The 25,158-nt window shown below is 46.8% G+C and overlaps 11 protein-coding genes across 11 annotated transcripts; 5 read left to right on the forward strand and 6 right to left on the reverse strand.

Annotated features, from left to right (window-relative positions):
• Positions 1-48: 48 nt before the first annotated feature.
• On the reverse strand, positions 49-1,300 carry TRUGW13939_05824 (uncharacterized protein; the record flags this gene model as incomplete). The annotated part of the gene is made up of 4 exons (XM_035488982.1): positions 49-542; positions 594-672; positions 723-1,090; positions 1,153-1,300. 4 exons carry the CDS (start codon positions 1,298-1,300, stop codon positions 49-51), a joined length of 1,089 nt encoding a protein of 362 aa, XP_035344875.1.
• Positions 1,301-2,648: 1,348 nt separating this feature from the next.
• On the forward strand, positions 2,649-3,280 carry TRUGW13939_05825 (uncharacterized protein; the record flags this gene model as incomplete). Its single annotated transcript, XM_035488983.1, has 2 exons — positions 2,649-2,687; positions 2,753-3,280. 2 exons carry the CDS (start codon positions 2,649-2,651, stop codon positions 3,278-3,280), a joined length of 567 nt encoding a protein of 188 aa, XP_035344876.1.
• A 188-nt stretch (positions 3,281-3,468) lies between these two features.
• On the reverse strand, positions 3,469-5,656 carry TRUGW13939_05826 (uncharacterized protein; the record flags this gene model as incomplete). Its single annotated transcript, XM_035488984.1, has 4 exons — positions 3,469-3,651; positions 3,709-5,197; positions 5,254-5,449; positions 5,506-5,656. The coding sequence occupies 4 exons, from the start codon at positions 5,654-5,656 to the stop codon at positions 3,469-3,471; spliced, it is 2,019 nt and encodes a 672-aa protein (XP_035344877.1).
• Positions 5,657-6,586: 930 nt separating this feature from the next.
• TRUGW13939_05827 (uncharacterized protein) lies at positions 6,587-8,477 on the reverse strand (the record flags this gene model as incomplete). Its single annotated transcript, XM_035488985.1, has 2 exons — positions 6,587-6,732; positions 6,788-8,477. 2 exons carry the CDS (start codon positions 8,475-8,477, stop codon positions 6,587-6,589), a joined length of 1,836 nt encoding a protein of 611 aa, XP_035344878.1.
• A 491-nt stretch (positions 8,478-8,968) lies between these two features.
• Positions 8,969-10,893, forward strand: TRUGW13939_05828 (uncharacterized protein; the record flags this gene model as incomplete). The annotated part of the gene is made up of 7 exons (XM_035488986.1): positions 8,969-9,149; positions 9,214-9,509; positions 9,591-9,672; positions 9,744-10,017; positions 10,075-10,267; positions 10,325-10,556; positions 10,619-10,893. 7 exons carry the CDS (start codon positions 8,969-8,971, stop codon positions 10,891-10,893), a joined length of 1,533 nt encoding a protein of 510 aa, XP_035344879.1.
• A 362-nt stretch (positions 10,894-11,255) lies between these two features.
• Positions 11,256-12,306, reverse strand: TRUGW13939_05829 (uncharacterized protein; the record flags this gene model as incomplete). The annotated part of the gene is made up of 3 exons (XM_035488987.1): positions 11,256-11,505; positions 11,584-11,740; positions 11,805-12,306. The coding sequence occupies 3 exons, from the start codon at positions 12,304-12,306 to the stop codon at positions 11,256-11,258; spliced, it is 909 nt and encodes a 302-aa protein (XP_035344880.1).
• A 243-nt stretch (positions 12,307-12,549) lies between these two features.
• On the forward strand, positions 12,550-15,018 carry TRUGW13939_05830 (uncharacterized protein; the record flags this gene model as incomplete). Its single annotated transcript, XM_035488988.1, has 7 exons — positions 12,550-12,713; positions 12,765-13,607; positions 13,665-13,731; positions 13,790-13,940; positions 14,055-14,181; positions 14,240-14,404; positions 14,460-15,018. The coding sequence occupies 7 exons, from the start codon at positions 12,550-12,552 to the stop codon at positions 15,016-15,018; spliced, it is 2,076 nt and encodes a 691-aa protein (XP_035344881.1).
• Positions 15,019-15,053: 35 nt separating this feature from the next.
• Positions 15,054-16,410, reverse strand: TRUGW13939_05831 (uncharacterized protein; the record flags this gene model as incomplete). Its single annotated transcript, XM_035488989.1, has 4 exons — positions 15,054-15,393; positions 15,469-15,632; positions 15,958-16,184; positions 16,290-16,410. 4 exons carry the CDS (start codon positions 16,408-16,410, stop codon positions 15,054-15,056), a joined length of 852 nt encoding a protein of 283 aa, XP_035344882.1.
• Positions 16,411-16,824: 414 nt separating this feature from the next.
• On the forward strand, positions 16,825-17,879 carry TRUGW13939_05832 (uncharacterized protein; the record flags this gene model as incomplete). The annotated part of the gene is made up of 2 exons (XM_035488990.1): positions 16,825-17,474; positions 17,549-17,879. The coding sequence occupies 2 exons, from the start codon at positions 16,825-16,827 to the stop codon at positions 17,877-17,879; spliced, it is 981 nt and encodes a 326-aa protein (XP_035344883.1).
• A 916-nt stretch (positions 17,880-18,795) lies between these two features.
• On the reverse strand, positions 18,796-24,740 carry TRUGW13939_05833 (uncharacterized protein; the record flags this gene model as incomplete). Its single annotated transcript, XM_035488991.1, has 6 exons — positions 18,796-19,214; positions 19,276-20,422; positions 23,033-23,168; positions 23,224-23,879; positions 23,936-24,574; positions 24,642-24,740. 6 exons carry the CDS (start codon positions 24,738-24,740, stop codon positions 18,796-18,798), a joined length of 3,096 nt encoding a protein of 1,031 aa, XP_035344884.1.
• TRUGW13939_05834 (uncharacterized protein) lies at positions 21,507-22,505 on the forward strand (the record flags this gene model as incomplete). The annotated part of the gene is made up of 1 exon (XM_035488992.1): positions 21,507-22,505. The coding sequence occupies one exon, from the start codon at positions 21,507-21,509 to the stop codon at positions 22,503-22,505; it is 999 nt and encodes a 332-aa protein (XP_035344885.1).
• Positions 24,741-25,158: the final 418 nt, after the last annotated feature.

Genomic DNA, 25,158 nt, shown 5'->3' on the forward strand with positions numbered 1-25,158 from the left:
TTCAATATGATAAACTATCTAGTTTTATTACAACTGAGTATTTGAAAATCATGCATCTTGAGCTACCTGCAGCACAATTCGGCCGGGAATGTCGCCCCTCTCAAGCAGCTCATATACTGCAGTCAGTTCCCGGAACGGCCTGACCTGCACCTTTGGCATTACGATGCCACGGCGGGTCAACTCGACGGCTTCCATGCACTCCTTCAGTGAGCCGATCAGGTTTCCAGTGATTTTGAGGCCTTTGATGACTATAGTCGAAATGGGGGTTTCAAGGAATGGCCGACCGGGCGGAATGCCGATACAGCTGAGTGTTCCGCCAACTCGAAGCATTTCGGCCGCATGGGCAAACGCCTTGGGATTGCCAGCTGCGACAATAACGGCCGAGGCACCCCCGTTGGTGATCTTGTGTACTCCCTGGATAACATCGGGGACTAGTGCAAAGTCGACAAACTCTTTGGCTCCTACGGAGAGCAAGTATTCGCGCTTGTCTTTTCCGCTGTCCACTGCAATAACAGATGCTCCGCGAGCTCGTGCGTATTGAACTGCAGTTATTAGCATATAGTTTGGGTCAGGCTATTATAATATCAACCAACCTGCAAGATGTCCCAAACCCCCACCGGCACCAACAACCACCACCCACTCGCCAACTTTGAAATTAGCATTCAAGACAGCCTACAATCGAGTTAGCATTATTCGACACTTTTAACAAAAATCAAACACACCTTGTACGCTGTCACGCCAGCACACAAAACAGGCCCTATCAGCTTCGGATCAATGTCGTCGGGCAGGATGGTCAAGTTGTCCGCATCCAAGGCAATATATTCTTGAAAACTTCCATCCTCGTGATGAAGATGGTTAGTGCTCTTTATGCAGTACTGCTCGTTGCCCGCCAGACAGAACTCGCATCGACGACAAACGCGGCTCAGAAATCGAATCCCAACCAAACCGCCTAGCTTGATCCCTTCGCCGCAATTCGGTCCGATTGAAATGATACGCCCGACTCCTTCGTGTCCGCCGACGTGGGGTAGCTTGATGTTTGTGATTGGAGTGCCGTCGTGGCCTGCAGCTGTGCCACATTTCGTGTGCAAGTCTGTTTTGCGCAGCTACATTAGCAGACGTGACGAGCCAGGATTTTATAAAAAGTTGCATTACCGCTTTGGCAGACTCCTGTGTAGAGCACTTTGGCCAGAACCTCGTTGTTACCAAGCGTTGGGACGGGGTAGTCATCCACAAACTCGACGGCGCCACCGAGTGTTCGCACCAGGGCGACTGTTTGAGTTTTGGGAATTGATTCGGACATTTTTCTTTTCTATTAGGATTAAGAAGAATGGAAGAAATTCTTGTGATAAGAAATGACGATTTTCGACGGCGGCTGGGTAGGTATTTGTACCCATGACCAGACTCCCAACCTACCTATTATTTCATCCACGTGTATTACTTTTAAAGTACTGGCCGTTACACCAAAAGGAGGGAAAGAAAGGGTCACAAGGCTTGGAACATCCCACTCATTGCTCTGTCTGCTGTATTGAAAATCCTACGATTTCTCCGATTCTCCGAGTAGATATAAACCTCTCTTATTATTAATCTTGATCAGATGCTATGATCTTCAACTGGTAACTTTGATTTCCGTTTGTATCTACATGCACAAGTTGATATTCACATCAATTAAAATCCAATGATGAGTTGAGTCTCCCAGTTGCCACCTATAATATATACCTTATGCTTCAATCAAAACCCGAATCACAAACAAAGACATTCAGAAAACAATAGAGAAGCCCATACCGGTATCAAACAGTAAAGTAGTACGACTTACCCCGCAAAAAAAGAAACCCCCCAACGGTATACCATATTTGGCAGTTGGATGCACTCGCTCTGTGGGGGTCCAGACTTGTGTGTGAAAGTCTCGACCATAGAACCCCGATTTTTCGATACGATGAAATGGGGGCTCCGTATCTGTAGTGTGGAATTGGAAGGAGAAAGTGTCACACGGATAGTTTAAAATAGACACGTCAACTGATCAATCTGTTGTGTTGTTCAACGGTGGTGGGCGCAATTCGGAGAATTGAGAGCTCGGAGAAATGTCGATATGGGTCTTGTTATTTGTCGTTTGTCATGGTGGGTAATAATTATGTGGTCTGGGCCGTCAGATTACATGAATAAATTGATATCTCTTGTTAATTTATTATTAATAGACGGTCATTATTGAAGAGGGAGATCATAGCATTCGTTATATAGTAACTGGTATAGTGGAGTCTGGATCCACGTAGCTTGATGCTTATTGGTCAGACAACATGACCTTCAAGCAAGCGCCTCCAACTATGTACAACATACGTTCGATTAGTAAGACACTGCAAGAGAATGAAAGGGAGGATTCCCCCCAAATGATTATGATAGCCACGACTTTCTTTCATACTGCATTCAATTCCAAAAAATCTCATAAAACTCACCGAAATGGGTTTGCCTCTCGGGTTGACCTGCCCGCGAGAACGAGTGGGGCAGGCCGCAATGACGAGATCATGTCGGTCGAGCTCCGTTTAAATAGAACAAGACAACTTCTACCTTCTCATTTATCGTACAATTCATTTTCAAAGCTAATTAGCCTTAAAACATTGCTTTGCTCTGCACGATCTTCTAGCCTGTCTATAGCAATGGCCTCCTCGCAACCGCTCCAAGACCCCTCCACCAACGTAAGTACATACACCCCATCTTACAATCACTTTCTATAAAAATCAAACATCTAACATCCAAAAAGCCCACCGAACTCGCCTCGTACGAGCTCTCCCCCTCTGCCGTCCTCCCTTCCTTCACAGCCTCAACCGCCTGGTCCCTCGGCACTGCCCTGCGCACACGCATCCTCTCTCTACCTTCGTCTCAACGCAAACCCGCCGTGATCTCGATCACGCAGGCAAACGGGAACCATATCTTATTTCAGGCCGTGACCGAGTCAGGAACACTACCTGACAACGAAGAATGGGTGCGCCGGAAACGTAATGCTGTTCTGAGATGGGGGTTGAGTTCATGGGGTTTACGAAACAAGATTGCTGCTACTGTTGCTGCGCCGGAATATGATGTAGAGCCAGCATTTGCTAAAAAGTTTGCTCTCAAGAGTTCGAATGGGTCTCCCGAGGATTATGCGATTCATGGAGGTGGTTTTCCGATTAGAGTCAAGGGTGTGGATGGGATTGTGGGTGTGATTGTTGTTAGTGGGTTGAAGCAAGAGCATGATCATCAGGTCATTGTCGAAGTCATCAAGGACTTCATTGACAATGGGGGAAATTGAACTTTAAAAACCAGATCCAGACATTTTATTGCGCAGCAATTAAGCACATCCTCTCACATCCTCGAGGTATCACTTGGTATCACTTGATTGCAGTCTAACAATCATTCTTTAGAGTACAGTGTAGAACATACATAATCGATGATCAAAAACGCAAAAACTCCCTAATGCCCTTTACAGAAAGAAAACGCCTACAGCTCATCGTGGCCACTGGGCTCGTCATCCTCATCGGGAGCGCCAGCGCCGTACAGTTTGCTGGTGATAGGGTAAGCAACGCTGGACAACGCCTCGCGCTGCTCCTCAAAGTCTTCCATCGTAGCAGTAGCGCCGTTCTCGTCAAGCCAGTCAGTGGCTTCCTTGACAGCTTCCAGAATCTAAAACAATTGTTAGTAACCATGATAACTTGTATAAGATTGTTGCGGTCAACTTACAGCGTCCTTGTCATCCTCGTCGAGCTTGCCTCCAAGGCCATCTTCGTCGTTGACTTGGTTCTTAAGGCTGAAAGCGTAGTTCTCAAGGGCGTTACGGGCCTCAATCTTGCCACGGGCAGCCTTGTCCTCCTCGGCGAATTCTTCAGCCTCGGCAACCATGCGGTCGATTTCTTCCTGGGTAAGACGGCCCTTGTCGTTGGTGATGGTGATCGACTCGGCCTTACCAGTGCCCTTGTCGGAAGCACTGACCTTAAGGATACCGTTGGCATCGAGGTCGAAAGAAACCTCAATCTGAGGAACACCACGAGGGGCCGGTGGGATGCTGGTGAGTTCGAATTTGCCCAACAAGTTGTTGTCCTTGGTCATGGAACGTTCTCCCTCGAAGACCTGGATCAGGACAGTAGGCTGGTTATCGGCGGCAGTCGAGAAGATCTGAGACTTGCGGGTGGGGATGACAGTGTTACGAGGAATCAACTTGGTCATCACACCGCCAGTGGTCTCAATACCCATGGTAAGAGGGTTGACGTCCATAAGAACAACGTCGTTGGTACCTTCCTCTCCAGCGAGGACACCACCCTGGACGGCGGCACCGAAAGCGACGGCCTCATCAGGGTTGATACCCTTGCTGGCCTTTTTGCCGTTGAAGAACTCCTCAAGAAGAGATTGAACCTTGGGGATACGGGTGGAACCACCAACCAAGACAATGTCGTTGATATCGGCCTTCTTAACCTTGGCGTCCTTGATAACCTGTTCAACGGGCTTCAGAGTACGCTTGAAGAGATCCATGTTGAGCTCCTCAAACTTGGCGCGGGTAAGAGTCTCGGAGAAGTCGTTGCCCTCGTGGAAAGCCTCGATTTCAATGCGAGTAGACATTTGGGAAGACAGAGTACGCTTGGCCTTCTCAACCTCGCGCTTAAGCTTACCCATGGTCTTGAGGTCCTTGCGGATGTCAACATCGTTCTTCTTGTTGTACAACTTGACGAAGTGATCCATGACACGGTGGTCGAAATCCTCACCACCCAAGTGAGTGTCACCAGCGGTAGCCAGGACTTCGAAAACACCGTTGTCAATCGACAGGAGAGAGACATCGAAAGTACCACCACCAAGATCGTAGACGATGATCTGGCGCTCGTCACCAGTCTTGTCCAGACCATAGGCGATAGCGGCGGCGGTGGGCTCGTTCACCACACGGAGAACGTTCAGGCCGGCGATGATACCGGCATCCTTGGTGGCCTGTCTTTGGGCGTCGTTGAAGTAGGCGGGGACAGTAACGACAGCGTGGGTGACGGTCTTGCCCAGGTAGCTCTCAGCGATCTCGCGCATCTTGATCAGGACCATGGCGGAGACTTCTTCGGGAGTGAAAGTCTTGGGGGTCTTGTTGACATCGACCTTGACGACAGGCTTGCCATCCTTGGCGGTGACCTTGAATGGGAAGTTCTTCATGTCCTTCTGGACATCCTTGTCGTCGAACTTGCGACCGATCAAACGCCTAGTGTGCATTAGCAACCAACGGTCCAGAGTATACCACGAAGCGACGCCACTCACTTGATGTCAAAGATGGTCCTTGTAGGGTTGGCAGAGTACTGGTTCTTTGCGGCGTCACCGATCAGACGCTCCTCGTCCGTGAAGGCCACGTATGAGGGAGTGATACGGTTTCCTTGGTCGTTGACGAGAATTTCAACCTTTCCGTTTTGCATCACACCAACGCAGGAGTAGGTGGTTCCCAAATCGATACCGATGACTAGAAACGTAGAGATTAGAGTTAGACATCATGGTGGTGGGATGATGATAGCTTACCAGTGCCATAGTTTTCAGTGACGTTCTGGTCGTCAGAAGCCTGGGCAGTTCCCAGAAGGGCGAGAGGGGCGATGAAGACGAGGAGCAGGTAGAGGACAGTTGTCCAAGCAAAAGGCTTAGACGGCGAGTCCAGCCGAGATCCTCGCGACATGTTGTGTGGTGTTTGCTGTCGAGGTTCAAAAAGGACAACTAAACAGGAGGAGCTTGGGTAAATTCTCCCAACCGCTGGAGGCTTCTTTCTGAGTGAAAGAAAGATGACCAGGCGGTGTTTACCTCAAGAGATCTCAAGGACAGAAGAGAAGAGAAAAGGGAAAGACAAATGGGGGGAGGGAGGTGAATGGGGAGTGGGAAGAAGAGAGAACAGACGGGGGACGACGCGGAGGAAGGAAGGCAATAAGTACGGCGTCGCTGGAGGATGGGCCATGCTGGCCTTTTCGCCCGCCACACATTTAAGGTTACTTCTCGTGCTGCCATTGGCTGGCCCCCTTGCGCCCACGAGAACGCTGAGTCATTGCCACTGGCCAATCAGAAAGCGACAAAGAGCCTCTTTTCCGTAACCGAAGCGGATGGAATCGGTTTTTCTTGTTCTTTTTTTGTGGGTATATCATATGTTCTTTGTTTCGGGCATATTCTACGTGGCGAGTACTCGTGCAGCTGTATAGTTACTGGTTACCAGGCTCCGTCTCATGTGGCGATTCCGGCACTGCACAACCGCACATAATGACACATTTCATTCTTGACTGCGATCGCCCCAATAATGAGGACAACACTAGTTAACAGGTTCTATTATTACTACCGGGGGGCTAGGGCATCATCGAACCCAACACGTAGCATCAGCACGGCTTCGTCCCTCGGGAGATCGTCGCAGGAACTCGGACAAGGAACCGATATCTCTATATGTATTTCAAAAGTATTCTAAATTTTTGCAAGAGCTAGTTTGTTATCATTGTAAAATGCACTTCGCCTTGTTTTACTATGAAATAAAAAGGTTATATTGTAGTCGTCTGGTAAACCCAACGTATATATTGCATACATGGCATACATATTAATATGCCCAGCTAGAAACCCTGCATCAACCAAGTCAGATCTTTCCTCGGGCAAGGAACGCCTCTGGGATCTGCACATGTTTAGCCCGCAAATATTCAGCCACGTTCTTCCCTAGCACATCATACGTTGAGCTGCTCGCAACTCCTCGGTCTAGATGATCTTTGAGCAGAAAATGCACAGCTGCCAAATTATGGTCAGTCTTTTTATACTTTTCAGTGGTTTAATGCTTTCTTACCGTGGATATTGGGTAGCTCGAACCGTTCGATTCTTTTCCCGTTATAATCCTTCTGAAGCAGCTCTTTCATTCGCTCGACGGACAGCAGAGACCGAAGCCACGGGTATTCATCTGCATGTCGAACGTAGAAACCGACGTTGCAGTCTGAACCCTTGTCTCCCGAACGAGCGTGAACAATGTACCCCAGAGGTGCCGTGATAGATGGGCCAAAGGCATGGAGAGGTTTGACATCGGTAGGTTCCTGAATTTCTTGCTCAAAGACATACGGAACTGTATCTGTAGGCGGAGAGATTGAAATAGACTTATTCATAGACGGCAAATTGGTGACATGGTTGACATGGGATAGAGGGAGCGTTGTGACAAAGTACTCAAGATATGGCTTAGGCACGCCTTGTCGCGCATCAACTGCAAATGTTGCTCCGGGATACGTCATCATCACAATGTTCCAGCAAGGTCTGGCAAAATTCTTTGGTGACAAAGCTTCTTCTGTTGGAGCTTGGGCGAAGATTCTGACATCCAGCGTGGCTTCGTCTTGGGAATTCGGGTTCGGACTTGAACCTCCAGACGTGGTGAATTTGAGCAGAGTCAACTTGTCCGTGTCGAGGTAATGTCGTAATTGGCGCTCGAGTAATTTGACCTTCTCGACTGCATCTAGACCAACGACAAAATAGTGAACTTCGGCCTGAAACCCACCCTTGGCCGTGATACCGACTTTGGTTGTTGCTGGAGGCTTTTCAAATCCGATGTTACTGACATACACAGAATCTAGTCCGCTTTTCTCCAGCTTGATCTGATCTATGATTGCAACGATATCGGAATTATAGTATCTTTTCCCTTGGATTTCATAGAGCAACTGGGATCGGCATGTGTCTACCGACACTTGACCACTTCGGCCAGGAGTTTTATGCAAACCCACGAAGAAAGTTCCATCGGAGTTTATTGTTGCTACTGGAAGATTCAATAACGGCGAAATACCCTGCGGTAAAGACTTGAATCCAGTAAAGTTGCCTCCAGTCACGTAGCATGAACACTCAATGAAATGGCCTGCAATTAGACTGTGTGCCAGCTCTCGGTATGAAGTCCGACCCCAGCCATGCCAGAATGCGGCTGCCGCCATAGTTGGGGCTGCATCAGCGACTCTTCCACATACAACAATATCTGCTCCATGTCGAAACGCCTCGGTTATACCCCAAGAGCCTAGATAGCATTGGGCATATATGGGCTCAAAGGGCCAGTCATCGAGATTCTGCCCTGTTGTGATATTCCGGAATTGGTGACCTTTTGTTTTGCACCGCTGTAGGACGTCGAAAACTTCATCGCCTTCAACCCATGCAACTGTCAGATTCAGACCTTTGCTCTTGACCAAGTCATTGACCGTGTTGTATAGCTTCTCGGTATCCGATGATCCCGCATTGACGGCCAACTTTATACCTCGACGAGCAAGATCTGCCACTGCAGGCTCGAGAGCGTCCATAAACGTGTGCTCAAACGCTGGTTCGGCATCTGGCGTTCCTACATTCGCGACCTTGGCGCTGCCTCGGATTGTCATGTTGTATTCTGACATCCAATCTCCAACGATAAAATCGACCTCGGCGTTCTTGGCTAAATCGGTCAAGTTTTCAACTAGATCTGTAACAGATCCAGAGGCCGCGGCCACTCGGACTGGCTGATGACGACCGGTTGAGCCCATTTCGTTGATTTGATGGCTTTTACTGACTCTAGGAATGTCTTTATTGACTATGCGGATGACTTGTGACTGCTGTCCAGTGTTTTATCCAGAAATGATCATTTATGCTTACATATCGATGCATGGCCTCGGATCTAAAAGTCCTGCCATAGCCGAGCATTATCCGGATATAGGGTTACTTACTCTTTTGGGACAGCTAACTTTCTCCGGCTTCTTCGAGAAGCCGAGATTTGTTACGAGTCATTCCAGCCAACACCAACCAAATAAACGAGAAACCGAATTAAAAACTTTAGTTTCATTTGTTTATTATAGCCCCGGACTTTCCCCGCCCCTGCATGTGTACCCCAGAAACCGACCGTTACCGATCGTCTGGGTGCATGCTCACCGTGCATATAGCTAATTTCGAGACATTGGAAAATCAAAATTCACTTACTTCAAAACAATTGATCAAATACGAAAATTGTATGAAAATTGAACACAACAAATAGTGCATGATGAGTCAGGCTACTGGCGTCGCCACGAGGTACAACTTTCAAGTTGTCTTCTTCGTGGCCCTAGGGTCTTTGACATATGGATTCAACAACTCGATCATGGGAACGGTGTTTGGTCTGCCGTCCTTTTTTGCTTATTTTGACCTGAAAGATGGTAGCAGTCGGCAGACCTCGATTGAAGCGAGTAAGCATTCTCAAGTACTTCATTAAGACCTCTAATGCCGTTACTTATGTATTTTTCTTTCTAGCGACGCAAGGAATATTTTATGCCGGTGGTATAATCGGCTGCGGTGTAGTTGCATGGCTTGCCGACAAACTAGGGAGAAAACGATCAGTGCAGATAATCACCATAGCCTGTATCGTATCTGCTGCTATACAGGCTGGCTCGGTGCATATTGCGATGCTCCTCGTTGGACGCTTCTTCAACGGCATGGGGTCTGGTATGATCAATGTTATTGTGCCATTGTATCAGTCAGAAGTGTCGCCTCCGAAGATGAGAGGTCGGATGGTTGGATCGCATGGGTTTCTTATTGTTGTTGGCTACGTACGTTTATTCCTTTTTTTTCCTGGTCATTATTCTATAAATGGAGTCATTCAACATAACTAACACGAATGGATAAAACAGGCATTAGCTGCATGGACTGGGCTGGGGTGTTACTACGAAAACAATCCACAAATCCAATGGCGCTTATGCTTGGCTCTACAGAGTTTGTCTCCATTCGCATGTTGAGTGGATGTGACGAGCACCTCAAGCTAACACTACGTCAATAAAAACTAGTTGTTCCCCCTCTGTTACTAGTGCTTGGATCTAGCTGGCTACCCGAATCTCCTCGATGGCTGCTGGCGCAACATCGTCGAGACGAAGCTTTGAAGGTTCTCAATCGCCTTGACGATACTGATCCTCTTCATGGTTCGAGAGAAGACCACGTCCGACAGGAATGCCGCCTCATTGAAAGTCAACTGGAGCTAGACTCTCGCAAACCAACCAATCTCATTGCTGTTTTAAAGAATGCATCTTATCGGAAACGATTCTTAATGGGGCTTTTTGTGCAGTGAGTCGGAAACCAAGTCTTCCTTGACTATACTAAGCTAACAGTCACTTCCACCAGATGCCTAGCACAATCGACAGGAGTCCTTGTCATCAACAACTACCAAGTCATTCTATATAATGGCCTCGGTCTTTCAGGCTCCGTTCCGCTCCTCTTATATGGCGTCTATACCACCTGGGCAGCCTTCCTTAACTGGGCCGGCCCTATGATTGTCGATAGAGTTGGGCGTATCCGCATGTTGTCTGTTGGAATGGTAAGCACGGTTATTGTCATTTTTTCAAACCTCTCATACTCATCCTTTTCCGGATAGATTGGCTGCGCTTTAATGGTATCATGTGAAGCCGCCATGGTAGCTCAATACGGTGGCACCTCAAACGAAATCGGAAATGGATTTGGTGTTTTGTTCTTGTTCCTCTTCGTCACATTTTACGGCTCTTGCGTTGATGCTATTAGCTACGTGTACTGCTCTGAGCTTTTTCCGACAAATCTAAGGGCCCAGGGAGTAGGGCTATCTGTGATGGGACTTTTTGCTATGACGCTTGGTACGTATCATCCATTGTTTTTTTTAAAACAAAAAAATTCAACACTGATGTATGGCGTTTAGTTTACACGCAAGCTGCACCGGTAGCCTTTGCCGACGTGGGTTGGAAATATTATCTTGTCTTCATCCTCGTCCCAGCAGTGAGCACGCCGTTGATGTGGTTCAAGTTTCCAGAAACGAAAGGTTTGAGTCTAGAAGAAATTGGCGCTTTTTTTGGTGATGAAATAGCAGATGGTAGTGATCCTGTTCGACACATAGATGAGAAAGGAGAGGAAGGCCATAATAAGGGTCAGAAGATGGATGTTGGTGAATGTGATGTAGTACATGATGATAACTGATCAATGGTTGAAATTAAACCAATTGATTTCCAGTTTATTAAAATATTGCAGTGTATCAAATTCCTTTTGCTATACCAATAATCATTACGTGACATGACTGTGAATTGGCCACTTCGAGATCCCACTATTTTCGGGCATTGAGATCACTGCACAATAAGATCATTCAAATGTTCAACGTTTTTAAATGTATAAAACAGGTTGAATTGAATAACAGAGAAACTTCAACATTGAACCGTTGATATTTATTACACGTATTACGAAAATATAGACTGGCAAAGATATTGAAGCATCAGCCAGTGTTTTGACATTGCCGCAAGTTTCACTTTCATATGTAGATCCTAATGTTGACTAATTACCTCTCCTTATAACAGGTAGTCCTTCAAGAACTGCGCCTGAAACGACACATTGCGTTCAAAATTAGGTCCTGAGTATGCTTCAAAATGCCCACCGGGTAATATCTGTAGTCTCTTCGGCTCTCGAGCTTTGGAATATGCTTCCAACGCCAAGTCTGTAGGAGTCGCAACATCATTTTCTACAACCGTCATAAGTAGGGGAGTGGGTGATATCCGATGGATATGCGCCGATGCATCGTATTCGCGTAAGCATTCAATACTACATGTGAGCTGGTTAGCGAACTATTCGATTTTTGTACATAGCATTTTATCGAATGAACGTGGATAGAAACCGCACCTTTTGAGTGTTACACTATTCTTCCAATTCGACTTTTTCTCCCAGTCGCTGAAAAAAGCCCAACTATCAGGGCTTGGAAGAGCTGAAGGTTTCAGAGGGTCTGCATCAACAACGGCAACCATGGCCGCTGGTTTGCCCTCAGCCCTAGCCAAGCGATCTATTTCATATAGTTAGTTTTTTTTCCCCGATACCATATATCTCTCTATTTAAAACAAACAAACCTTCTTGAAACGCTTTGTTCATGCCAGCGACAAAGTCCGCCCGCACAAGACGGTGGAAGTTATCGTATCCATTCACGCATGGCACCTGAGAAAGAACAGCCTTGACTCGACGGTCGACTGCTCCAGTCCATAGGACATGGCCGCCCGAGTATGAGGATCCCCAGATACCGATCTTGTCAGCATCGACATCGCTGCGCGACTGTGCGTAGGTGATGGCGTCCGAGAGATCACTGGTCTGCTGCGCGGGAATGATCTCCTGCCGTGGCTGGCCCTCCTTGGTGTCGCTGTCTCCAAAGCCACGGTTGTCATAGACTAGACAGTTCAGGGGCAGCTTCGAAGTGAAGTATTCGGCAAATTTGTCCAGATCCATCTCCTTGAGGGCGCTGAAGCCATGGCACAGCACGAGGCAGGGCAGCGCAGTCGAGGCTGATACCGGGCGATAGAACCATCCTCGTAGAGTGACATGGTCAGCGGTTTGGAATGAAATGTCTGCGCGCGCCATATTGTAGGTTACTCTCGGCACATGAAAGAATGAAAATTATTTCTATTAAATACGACAGCACATCTAAGCATAGCAATTACATACGTATGCCAAGCTGGCTTCTCGTCAGATCCGGAGCTCCCCCGGCTATACCCCGCACTACCCCGGGCCTTCTTCATGGGGTTGTGCCGATCCGGGGCCAATCTCGCAACTGTCTCGATCTTAACCTGCATCTAATCCTTGTTCGGCTTCTTCACCATCGCCATGGCTAGCCCAGGGAAAGGTCTCTCAGCGCGTCGGCGCATTTCGATTGCATGTAGGAGATGCAATTCGAAGAAGGTGCGCTGCAATGCCCAGAAAGACCGTCCTTGCTCGAGGTGTGCGTCCAGGGGCTTCGAATGTGTCCTGATCGATTCCCAGCGTGGCAAGTGGGTGAATGGAAGAAATTATTTATGAGTACACCACTAAATCTCACACAGATATGCGCGGCGCCGGACTGGTGGTAGCCATGTAAATGATCAACGATCCCCAATCACAGCCTCGGACGCTCAATATCGTGATGATGCATTCCCAGCTTCCAATCAATATATGCATACAGCCAGCTCGTTGGAAGAGTTTGATGCAGGACAAGGTACGCGAACGCAAGATTCTCCTGCCATGCTCTATGCCCAAGTGGCCGAGCATGGTATCGACCAGGTACAACGTCCCATCACTCGATCAGCCAAGACTTATTTTCTTGGAGAGGCATTCAGTCTCACCTATGTGGTAAATGAAGTCTTGGCCCCATTTTTGAGGGGCCCCAATCCTCAGTATCAAAGACGATTGCACTATCCAATTTCCGAGGCGTCGTCATTTACAAAGACACAAACAGGGAACCCGTCCTGGCAACAAGCTATTCTTCTCCAGGAACGGAGAATTTACCGCGTTTTAGCACAAGAGCACACTGCAGGTCTTCTAAGCTTTTATTTCAAATGGTTTCACCCAGCTTTTCCTATTATCGACAAAGAACAGTTCACTCGTCAAGTAGAAGACGGAGAATCATCTTTACTAATTCTCAATGCGGCTTTGATGATTGCCGTTACCATCTGCCCAGAGGCCGACCTTGTTTCTGCTGGTCTGCCTGATAGATATGCGGCGCGGGAAATATTCTATCGGCAAGCAAAGCTACTGTACGACGAGGATGCCGATGTCGACAAGATTAATATAGTCGTGGGAACATTTCTGCTTAGTTTCTGGTGGGGAGGGCCCGACGAGTCGAAAGATTCGTGGCACTGGCTTGGAATTTCTGTCAGTCAAGCTCAAAGCTTGGGGATGCATCGTTCGTGAGTTGTTCCACGTACGCTTTTCGGAGACTCAATGATTATTAACTTGGATAACAGAACCCTTCGATCCGGCATGGATCGCGAGAGGAGTAGAAAATGGAGAAGAATTTGGTGGTCTATTAGGGTCAGTCATTAGTATATCAGCCATACTTTTTCGTTCTCACACTGAATGGTTATGGTAGATACGAGAATCTCTTGTAAGTGGTTCCATCGGACGACCGCAGCGTTTCACAGAAAAGGACAGTGATGTCGAAATGCTTGAGCCTCAGGACATCATTGGAGGCGATGTTCAAAAAGACTACATATGCCAAATGGCTCGGCTTTGCCGAATACGTAAGTCATACTGATTATTAAGACAGCTTGAAGGATTATGCTGATAAGAATGAAATAAAGTCACGAACGTTATAACATCTCGCTATTCAGTAATCCAGTCTTCTGACTATACAGATCGTACTTCACTAGAAGATGCATTGGAGGTCTTCCAGAAGAATATTCCTCCTATACTTCAGTACCATACTTCGGGGCCGGGTTCTGAACAACGGCTTTGGTCGGCCATGCTTGCAATGGCGTTGAAGTATGTTTACTTTATTTGCCAGGCTTACTTAGAGTTCACTAATTTTTGAGTTCAATAGCTACACCGCCATCCTACTTTGCCGACCTGCACGTAGTATATATGGCGAGGACCAAATAGAGCCCTGGGGAAATCGCACGCGGGCGTTTAGGGCTGCTAATGATGTATCACGGGTTATGGAGGATCTACTGACGGATTCAATGGGCCAAGTTTGCCAAATCCACACGTGATAATCACCTTCCCCTCAAAGGGGAAATAACATAAAAGCTAACTATCCGAAGAATTCCCGCTTTATTCAACGCTCTCGCTATTCACCTATCAACAATCTGCACGTCAAGCTCTGTTGAACGAGAGCTCGCCGAAAATCGCGTTCGGGTATGCATGTTTGGACTAGAATCCCTTCAGCAATCATGGCCGGTTGGCAGTTGGGTTCTCCTCATGTTCAGAACTGTTATACGTATGCTACAGAAAAAGTATCGCGAAAACCAGCAGGTAAATCCCGCAAAAGGGAGATCGGGCGAAATATCTAACCTTCACCTGGGGACTCAATCTTCAAGGAACAACCTACCGAGAAGAGATGTCAACGTTGATCTGCGTCCTGTCGGCAATGCGAGTCCTGTTAGCAACAGTACAGAAAGGTCCCATCTACAAGGATATGGCGATATTAATCTCGATCTACTCCAGAACAGCTTGGCTCACGGCACCAATATGGAAGAGATTCCCATCGATGACTGGACTTTTCTTCAAAGCCTCTTCGATATCAATCCTCACCAAGCTAATCAACCAGATTTAGATGGCTTCTTTGAACCACTAAATATACCGGCATTCGGTAACCCTTGACATTTTTCAAGACTACTTGTATATTTAAAGCTTATCTATAAAACAGCTATCGCAGACGGGGGTGCAGCCACACCACCCTCGACATTGAGTGGTGCACTGGTGAAGAAGAAACTCCACCGATTCGACTCTGCACAAGCTTGACTGAGACCCTCGAGATTCCATAGTTCGCCAATGGGGGTCCCCCAGTGCACCAAGAGCCACTCATGCAAGCAAAAGTCAGATGGAAACGGCCATGCTTCAAATCCCTGGGCATCACCGGCGACAGCAGCAAAATGCTTGGAGTAGAGCCATCGTATACTTTCCATACTGTTTTCGAGACCGATCAAATTGTGATTATCTCGTGTTCCGTGGATTCGTGTCTCGACTGATGCTTCTCTGAATGCAATTTTGTGTGAATAAGCTACCTATGCAAGCTTCATTGCCACTGGTACATCGCAAGGTTATACGTACTCGTGCCACTTAATCATTCCAGTCCGCATGATGAAAATATCCCCTTGTCGACACTCTGTCCCTTGATAGCGGAGAACCTCTTCGACCTCGGAGACTGGGATTTTATGCGTGCTTATCGCAGAGGGGGGCTCTTTGTCTGGGTTTTTGTGTTCCCACCATCGGAGCTACAGCTTTATTAGGAACAGCAACACACTTTGGGTAAATTGGAGATATACAGACCCAGTCAACAAGAATCCCACGACCAACTATGCCACCTCGGTTGCATATATCTGTGCACTCATCAGTCTCAAGTACATCATTACAGTAAATGATTCAAAGCCTCACTATGAATTCCATTCCTCAAAGTATCCCTAGTTTCCTCCGGCGTTGCACCGTTGTAAAACAGTCCCTGCTTCTGTAATCCCCACTACACGTACATATAGGTATTTTCTATTAGAAAAAGCACTGGCTAAATCCTGATTCAAATCCAAGTGTTAACAAATCACTCACGTGCTTAAGCCCATCCCACTGCGAGCTTGTCTGCGTATTAATTCGCAGCTCATCATCAAATGCAACAAGACCCTTCTCTCCCAAGTCTTTGATAATATGCTCACAACGAAATCGTCCAAACCCGGGGTAATCGAGATGGTTCATAGCCCAGTCGAGCTGAACATGTTTTCCCAGCTGGATTTCGGCGGCTGCGGCTTTGACAACAGTTGAGGTTAGGAGATTGAGAGCTGTGATGTTTCAGTTTTGTTTCTTTTTTTCATATAGTTTTTCATTTCAGGTGCAATAATTTGACTGGACCGAAAATAAGAGGTAAAACATCAGGATGCTCATACTTCCGAGTTCATCCTTTTTCTCATCTTGATCAAAAAATCCCCAAAGGCAGCCGACTGGTTGGCCATCGACTCGAGGGAGTTCGTCAAATGGCGGAAATACAAATTCACCTGAATAGTCCATTTCTTTTTTTTTTTTTTGGCCCCTGGTACATGCGCTCGCTGTTTGGCGAGTTTCTATGGATTGATGTTGCTATTTCATAAAACTCGATCTCGTAACGCATCCGGATGTCTTTTCAAATTCCTTATTTACATCTGAAATAATAAATTACAGACTATTCATACAAGGGACATCACAAGGAAGAATTTAATCTAAAAGGGAAATGCTTCAGACTAACCAATCACTCGTTTCGGATGTCCTCCCCGGATTTCGATTTTCGGCTTCTTACTCCCCCGTACGTCCAAGAAGCCGAGCTTTATCGGTGAACTTTCCGAGATGTCAAGATAATTAACTCCTTTAGAAATGGAAATACAAAGACATAGACCAGAAGTAGACTAGAATTGGTTGGCTTGGTAAAGAAAGGGAGAAAATAACAGCATGAAGGATCTCCGAGGAAAATCAGCCATCGTCACCGGCGGTGGCTCTGGGATCAACCTCGCGCTTTCCCAGTTACTTGTCGATTCTGGTTGTAACGTGCTCATTGCGGACTTGAGACTACATGCTACGGCTCAAGAATGGATGCAAACGATATCACAGAAGCAGCAAAACACGCAACAAGCGCGAATAGGCCGGGTGGAATTCGTGCAGACAGACGTCACATCATGGCCCCAGCTAGAACACACATTTGAGGTCTGTATACAGGTCTTCAACACACCTTGTCCGGATATTATCATTCCTGGTGCTGGAATATATGAGCCTTTGTCCCAATCGTCAGAACTGTCTTTCTGGGCGGATCCCGGAACAGAAAACGATTTCGGTCATTATAAAGTGCTCGACATCAATCTCATTCACCCTATCAAGATGACTCGCATTGCAATCAAAAGATTCATTGAGATAAAGAACTGCACAAGGCCATCAACACTATCTTCTGAAATGTGTGTACTACATGTATCTAGTATCGCCGGACAGCGATCCGGGATGGCAACCCCCTTATACCAGGCCAGTAAACATGGCATCAACTCCTTTGTCAGGGGTATGGCGCCATTGCAAGACCTTCTAGGGATCCGAATTGTTGGTGTCGCTCCAGGGTCAGTTTCGTTTTCATCTCTTTCAATTTTAATGAGTCCACGAGGTGAATTATTCCTAACTCGTGACAAAATAGCACGATACGAACACCTCTTTTCACAGAGGATCCTTCAGCAGCGAAAATTCTTGATCTAGACAAGGATTTTCTACTGCCACCGCAAGAAGTTGCGCAGGCAATGATGGCACTTATCACGCGTCCTCAAAAATACAAACCAGGCACTATTCTAGAGGTGTGTGATGTTGGCGGCGAGGACCGATGGCGTGAGGCCGATCTGCTTAATGACCCTGGTCCTAGTGGACCAGCGAGTAAGACATCGAACAAGGGAAGAGCTATCGAAGAGATTTTACAGCTATTAGGGGTCGAGATCGGCCCTGTTAGTGGCAGTAAAGGTGTCAAGAATGAGTGAATCGCTTAACAGAGATATCATAGAGACAGAACCAATGTTATATTTAAACAATATGGATTGGAAGATGATACCACTGCTATGATAGCTAGCGGTGCTTGGATTAGTCCGCGGCTTCCGAGGTGAAAAGAGTTCCTAAATCTTATATTAGTATTATAATAAACTAATAGAGTAGATAATAATTCTAAGCTAGTTAAAAAAGACTTCGGCACATCATCAATAATAAAATCTTAAATTCCTGCTACTAGAAACATAAAAAAGCTCTAGCTGTGCTCTAATTATATAGAGTAATTTATAGTAATAATAAGGACAGAATCAGGAGATGTAAAACGTTTACACGTTTTGTGAAAGTATGTTTAATTAATTTTGTTCGATCAGCGATTGCATACATAATGCATGGTGATAATAAAGCGTTCTTGCAACAGAGCCAAGGCAAAAAAAGAGAGAACAAATTCTTCACGGATCATCCGGTCTCAAATTGGTAACCAGATTAGATAACGCCGCCGAAATGGACGGCCTCAAATTTCTTGGGAAATATTCCTCTTTCCTTTCATTCTGTCGACCCTCTGCTTAACCTTTTCGCTTCTTTATGTCCCGCTTTGACTTCATCGCTTCCTCTTCGACAACTAGGGACCGCTTGATACTGTAGCTCAATAAGCACCTAGCTACATTAGCTGTTACTCAAGCTATTGTCTACCTCGATTATAGACAGGGTTTGATTTCTAACAACAAGATAATTGACTGCATCTTGGTCTGTTGGCAGGTTTTGGATCTCCCTGATCAACGATAATATCTCCTCCGGCGTTCCAGAGCGCCGCCTGGCAGCCATTCGGCAAAAGGCGACACGGAAGTTTAACAGATCCGGTATGAGCCTTACGTCTCCGATCACGGGTTGGATTACTTGAACCCTTCCTAACTGTTAAGTCGACATTAGACCCACCTTAGTCCCATTTCGAGATCTTAACGTCATTGAAAGACTCTCCTCCCACTTCCCCGGATCACGACTCTCGAGCTTACGGAATCGCTGCGCCAGCCGGACTGTCACGTATCCAGCCTCTGTCAAAGCATACTGCTGGCCCAGGCAGATTCGTGGACCACCGTTGAAAGGAAGATAGCCCCATCCCGGCTGAATGGAGTCCCACCGCTCAGGCCAGAATTCATTGGAATTGGGCCCGTATAGATCATCACGTCGATGCATTGAATACACGCTGTATATGACCATGGTGTCTTTGGGAACAAATACCGGTGATTTTGCATCGGGGCCACCGCCGACTGGGAGACATGTATCGATTTTTGCGAGCCTGCCGTTAATTGGCACCACGGGATATAGTCGGAGAGCTATAGTGAGATGTTAACTTTTATACATGTAGCTACTGGGCATGGGAGAGCAAAAACGGACCCTCATTCAAGCAATATTGGAGAAATTTCATCTGGCGCAGATCTTCATAGCTCGGAAGACGGCCATTGAGTGTCCTGTTGACTTCATCCTGCAGTTTAGTCCATACCTCTTGGTGTTTGGCTAGCAAAAAAAATAGATTGCTCAGGAGACCGGCGGTGGTGTCTCTACCGGCAATTAGGCCATTTATTAGCTCATCCCGGATTTGACGCCTGTTGTTGGTCTGGCGCACCAGCTCGTCGACGACCCGATACTTTTGTTTCTGTCCAGAGTCACCGGTAGCAATGGGAATTGCGTCTCTCCGTTGCACTGCAGAATCAATGATCCTCTCGGCAAACTGATGACAGATCTTAAAGCTTCGCGTTGCTTTACGATCAAAATGGAGGACACGCAGGGAACCCAACCGGGACCGCATGGTAATTGCCTCCATGGCATAGTTAAACGCCTTCCCAACCTCAAACCCCGACTCGCTATCAGGGTGTGATCTTCTTAGTGTATGAAGGGAATGTCCGAACAAGAACTCCGTCGCAGAGTCCAAGGTATACGAGTAAAAAAGCTCTTGTAGGTCAACCGTGGCACCGTTTGGGGGGATGAGGGCGAAAAGGTCTTGTATCTTCTCCTCGAATAGGGTAAGGTCCGATACCTGGGCGCGAGTGAAATTAGGTCGGAGTAGAGCACGAGAACGAGCCCACTGGTCGCCATCCGATGTGAAGATGCCATGCCCGAGGAGTGGACCTTGTGCGTGAATACGATGTCCAACTGTGAAGTCCTGAAATTGTTGCGAAACGATGGTCTTCACATTCTCAGGCTCGCAGGTGATGATGGCCGGGCGTCCAAGTCGTTTGTCAGCTACGGTGTTGCCGAAACGTTGGAAGGTGCTTTGGTTTGTTTCAAGGATTCGGTGTTGCTTGGCCGTTCGAACGTTGGAGAGAATTCGCCTAAGGTTGCTGAATCTGCCCTTCGAGGGAACCTTAGCTGCCGGTTGACAGCCATGAAGACTTATAAAACGGCGTTGAGTGAGATTGCGTTGGATGAGTCTATACGCATTATGAATCACTAGTGATATCGCAACCCCAACAAGGAAGACGAGATAATTGGGGTATTGCATGGTCTTAACAAGACGATGACAATGACCACACAACGATGGGATCTAGTATGAGGAACCATTAGCCAATATACTGTGTTAAGGGGTGCTAGGATTTCTCCTAAAACCAAACAAATTCTCACAAGTCTAGCAGGTTGGTGTCATTGGCCACGTACACTAATAGTCTAGTGTGAAGTGTTTTCAAAGAAACCAAGATATACCAAATCAATTTATGCTTCCCGTGGAGAAAGAGTGTCAGCATATGATGCTATTGACCCGCTAATAATCGTATGGCATATTTATGCCTCAATCAGCATCGTACATATGAAATGAAGCAAGGGTTATTTAGTACCCCGTCCGCTTACAGGCCAGGAGATACTCCTTATATTAAATACGAGACGATACAGCCGTTTTCATACAGTAAAAGTGTTACTTTGTACTGAGCCTGCACTGACAGTCAAATCAGGATTCAGGATGATTCAATTACAATGTGATATGTCGACTGGTTTTAATCGACTTCGTAGAACTCAAACACAATATACCACTCATCAATGCACAGAAGAAATAGGATTTCTTGATCTCGTTTCGCCATTTAAAACGTCAGGTGGAAGAAACTGACATAGATACTGCCGAAACAAAGACACATCCTGCAATGGCTGGCTGTAGGGTATGAGGACGGCACAATGGCGGTCTGGCAAAATAGACAGGTCGAAAATGGGGACGGCACAATGGCGGTCAAGGCGTAGATCGTACTGCTCTTAATGATAAATTATGAATGAAAGAATTTGGCGAGTGGGAGAATTGCTGATCTTTTTCTAATTTCCGTTATAGTAGGGACATACTGCTGAAGCTGAACTCTATTCCTACCGCAATATGCTAGCCCTATCACATTTATTGTATTGTTCAAAAATTTAAGTTTTGTTAGATTGGGTGAACCCAGCAATGGCCTTTACGTGCACATATGATGGGTACCAGGGAATTCGCAACGTAGATGCTGCTTGTATCTTAAGAATTATAGTATAAGAATCGCGTACTCATTGTGGCTTACAGATCTCACGCTTTCTAGTCAATTGAACTCCTCATTCATTAGACTGCCATTGAACTTCAACCAATTCCGTCTTTTTAGATTTTTATCAAACTGTACACTGTCATGGGAGCCTCGAATGAATATAAACCACCAACTCAAGGCATCTTCGCTCTTCTACCCTCCTCATTGACTCCGTACGCTGAGCTTATGCGACTGCATCGACTAGCCGGATGTTATTTTTACTACTGCCACTATGTTATCGGGCTGAGCTTTGCTGCCTGTGTGGCCCCATCCCCTCCGAAACCATGGCTACTCATCGTCCTGGCCTCATACTTCATGGCCTGGGTATTGATTTTGCGTGGGGCTATGTGCACTTGGAACGACAATGTTGATCACGACCTTGATCGTCAGGTAGCTCGAACTCGGCTACGACCTATTGCCCGAGGTTCAGTGAGCCCCGTTCAAGGTCACGTCTTCCTTCTACTGCAGCTCGTCGTCGGCGCCATAATACTTCAAGTTCTGCCCACGCCCTGCCTCTTCTACGCAGCCATCACCACATTAGCAGCACTTTTCTATCCGTTTTGCAAACGTGTAACACATTTACCGCAAATATTTCTGGGCCTTGGTTTCGGCCTAGCTATCTTTATGACCGGCGCAGCCCTCAACGTGGACTTCATTCTACAGCATTCATCCAATGACGGCGATGGCCATCGCCGTCGACTTGCAGCTCTGTGTCTCTATGCTGCCAACGTCCTATACACCGTTATTGTGGATACTCTGTATGCTTATCAAGACATGGAGGATGACATCAAGGCTGGCGTGGGCTCGCTAGCGGTTCGCCTTGGAAGAACTCCGAAATTGGTTTTTTCGTTCATGGCGGCCGCGCAAGTCGTATTTCTGGTCGTTGTTGGTATTCTCAGCCAGTTTACAGTCATTTACTTTGTGGGATCATGTGGCACAACGGCTCTTGTTCTGGTTTCCATGGTCTCTCTGGTCAATTTGACCGACCCTGCCAGTTGTGCTTGGTGGTTTGGCCCGGGTTCTTGCATTTTAGGGGCTTCGATGGCGATAGGCATGATTGGGGAGTATGCTAAACGACAAGTATCAAGTGCGTACTTATGAGTCAATATTGGCGAGTAAGCATGTTTGCCCTGTGTTTCATACCTCTTCTTTGAGTTCTTCCTATAAGCTCTCTCTCTTAGATAGAAAGAATTCATCGTCCTCATACATCTCTTTATGTGTTGTATTAAATATGTGTGTTCTCAAAAGAGATAAGTTAACCTGCAGGATATACTACTTAGGGTCTGTTTTCCCTCAAAACTCGGCACCTACCAGTATCAGTCTGAAAAATATGAAACAATTAATGTAATAACGTAAAGACCCAAGTTACATCCTAATATGCAATTCTGTTGAGATAGCGTACCCACTCGGGTCATGCGCCCTGATAAAATCTGAGCCCTAGTGGCATGGAAACAGCATAACGTGCTTCCTCCTCTACCTCTCTCTCGTCCGACCGAATATCAATTTATTGGCATACATTTCTCTTCTTCTCCCCTCTAGAAATTTCCATATCGCTGTCTTTCCGCTTGCCTCAAAGCATGTATTTAACAGTCTGATGTTTTCTCTCCTTGCTCCTGTGCCAGTCTAACCTTGACTCTCAGCGGGCACCGATCCCAGACAATGTAGGTGCGTTGCGCTTCCCACTCCTCGTGGTTAGTGAGAAGTTCCATATCGAATTTCCACAACAAACGCGCAAATATCATACGGAGCTCAACCTTGGCAAAGCTAGACCAGATTTAATAAGTGGAAAAGTAGTCATCAAACTACAGGTTGTACGTACCTCATCCCAAGACAGTTCCGCGGGCCCACATTAAACGGCTGAAACGCGGCTTTATTGTCATCCTTGAACTGCCGATTCTCTCCTTCCAGCCATCTTTCTGGCAGGAACTCCTCTGGGCGGGTGAAATTCAGCTCTGACCGATATGACGACCACTGGTGCACTCCGACTTTGGTTCCATTAGGAACCCAGTTTCCATCGATGAAGCAGCCGTGACTTATGCGTGGAAGGCTCGATGGGATTGCTGGCCAGATTCGCATTGTTTCTTGTAGTACGGCAATCATGTACTTGCAGTTGTTGACCGCTATGATGTTGATGTCCTCTTCTCTTGCGAAACTCGCTCTCACCTCTTCTTTCAACCGGGCGTATATCTGTGGGTGGGAAAGAACATAGTAATTGGCGGATGTCAGGACACTGGCAGTAGTTTCGGATCCGGCAATCATGAGTGATCCCACCGTTGAGCGAAGCTGCCCTATTGAGAAGCCTTGGGGTCCACCTAAATGAGGCATTACGAGAGTGAGGAGATCAGGTTGCTTGTCATCAGCACTCGAATCGAGACGGCGGTCCAATGCAGCGATGTTGCTCTGGTGGAATTTCACTGTAGCACTCGGGAATAACACCGGGAATAGCGAACTGATTGTGGTCACGAAGAAAGAGACCTGTTATATCTATCAATGAATGCCTTGTTTGCTTACTGAAGAGCCGGCTGACTTACATATTTAGTGACAACGCGGGAAGCAATGCGTGCTTTTACCATGGGCATAACGAAACCAATCCAGTCGGTCTCCTGCTCAAGCGTGTTGGCGCTCTCTCCAAAGGTCAGATCAGTTATGATATCATAGGTTGTAGCGTTCAACAGGAGTGACATATTGGCCTCCCTAGTTCCTGGACCCTCTTTCTGAGTATCAAGGACCCGCTCCCTGAGCCTTACCACCAGTTGGCTGATATGTCGTGTCAAAAGATTCTCTTGCGCCCTGACACTTCTCTCACTGAAGCCTGAAACCAGCTCGCGCCTCATCCGGGCATGGTCCGTATCACTAGGGGTGTTGGCCATCCCGTTCACACCCCCTGCAGGGCTCGCAGTAATTTCAGGGTGCTTCTTCAGCTGAGGATTCCTGCAAGCGTATATATCATCCCACGCCTGGGCGCTGATGTACGAGAGCTGGTCTGGTGACACTCGGACTACTGGTCCATAGCGGCGATGAAACTCGGCATGCCAGAGATGGGTTGTTCCCTTCATAAGAGCAATTTTGTAAGGAATAAAAGTTGAGGTCCAGATAATTGGGCCAGGGTAACGAGCCAGTGGATGGAAAAGTGTGTTGTAAATGGATCGTAGAATCGTGAGGAGGAAAATCTAGTTAATTGCGACTAATGAGCTTTGATGGCAACACTATTAATCGAATCGAATCGCTTTCACTTACACTTCCTAGAAGCACAAAGCCCGTGAACCCCCAGGAAAGACCGAAAAAACTCACAAATGTTTCTTCAAGAGACTTCATATCGAACGTCCAAGAAGCCATTGTCATGCTGGTTTTATTTAGTCCGGGGGTTGCGTTGATGGAAAACTTCTAATTTGAGCACGGGCTAGAATGTGACCTGGCAAGTCTGACACGTGCTTTATAGTCGAATAAGCTGAACACCTTATTTCGAAAAATTACAGTCGTAATATGTTTTTTTGAAAGGACCCATTCTTGATCACATTTTTCATGGAGTCAAAGCGTTTCTTTTTGCTGTGGGTCCATACAATTGTGACTGATCACATAGATCTTCTCTGACAATACACAGTACATCGTTCTGGTTCCTGTATGCAGCATGGTATTGTGTAATACCTTATCCTTTTGTGAGCTGTGTACAACCTACCAGGAGTCGGCTGCAATGTACTTAATAGGAAGAGATTATCCCTCAGGTTTGCTGTGTGTGCCACGAATCGATACGTTA

This window comes from Talaromyces rugulosus, chromosome III (genome assembly GCF_013368755.1).
Source record: "Talaromyces rugulosus chromosome III, complete sequence".
Taxonomy (NCBI): Eukaryota; Fungi; Ascomycota; class Eurotiomycetes; order Eurotiales; family Trichocomaceae; genus Talaromyces; species Talaromyces rugulosus.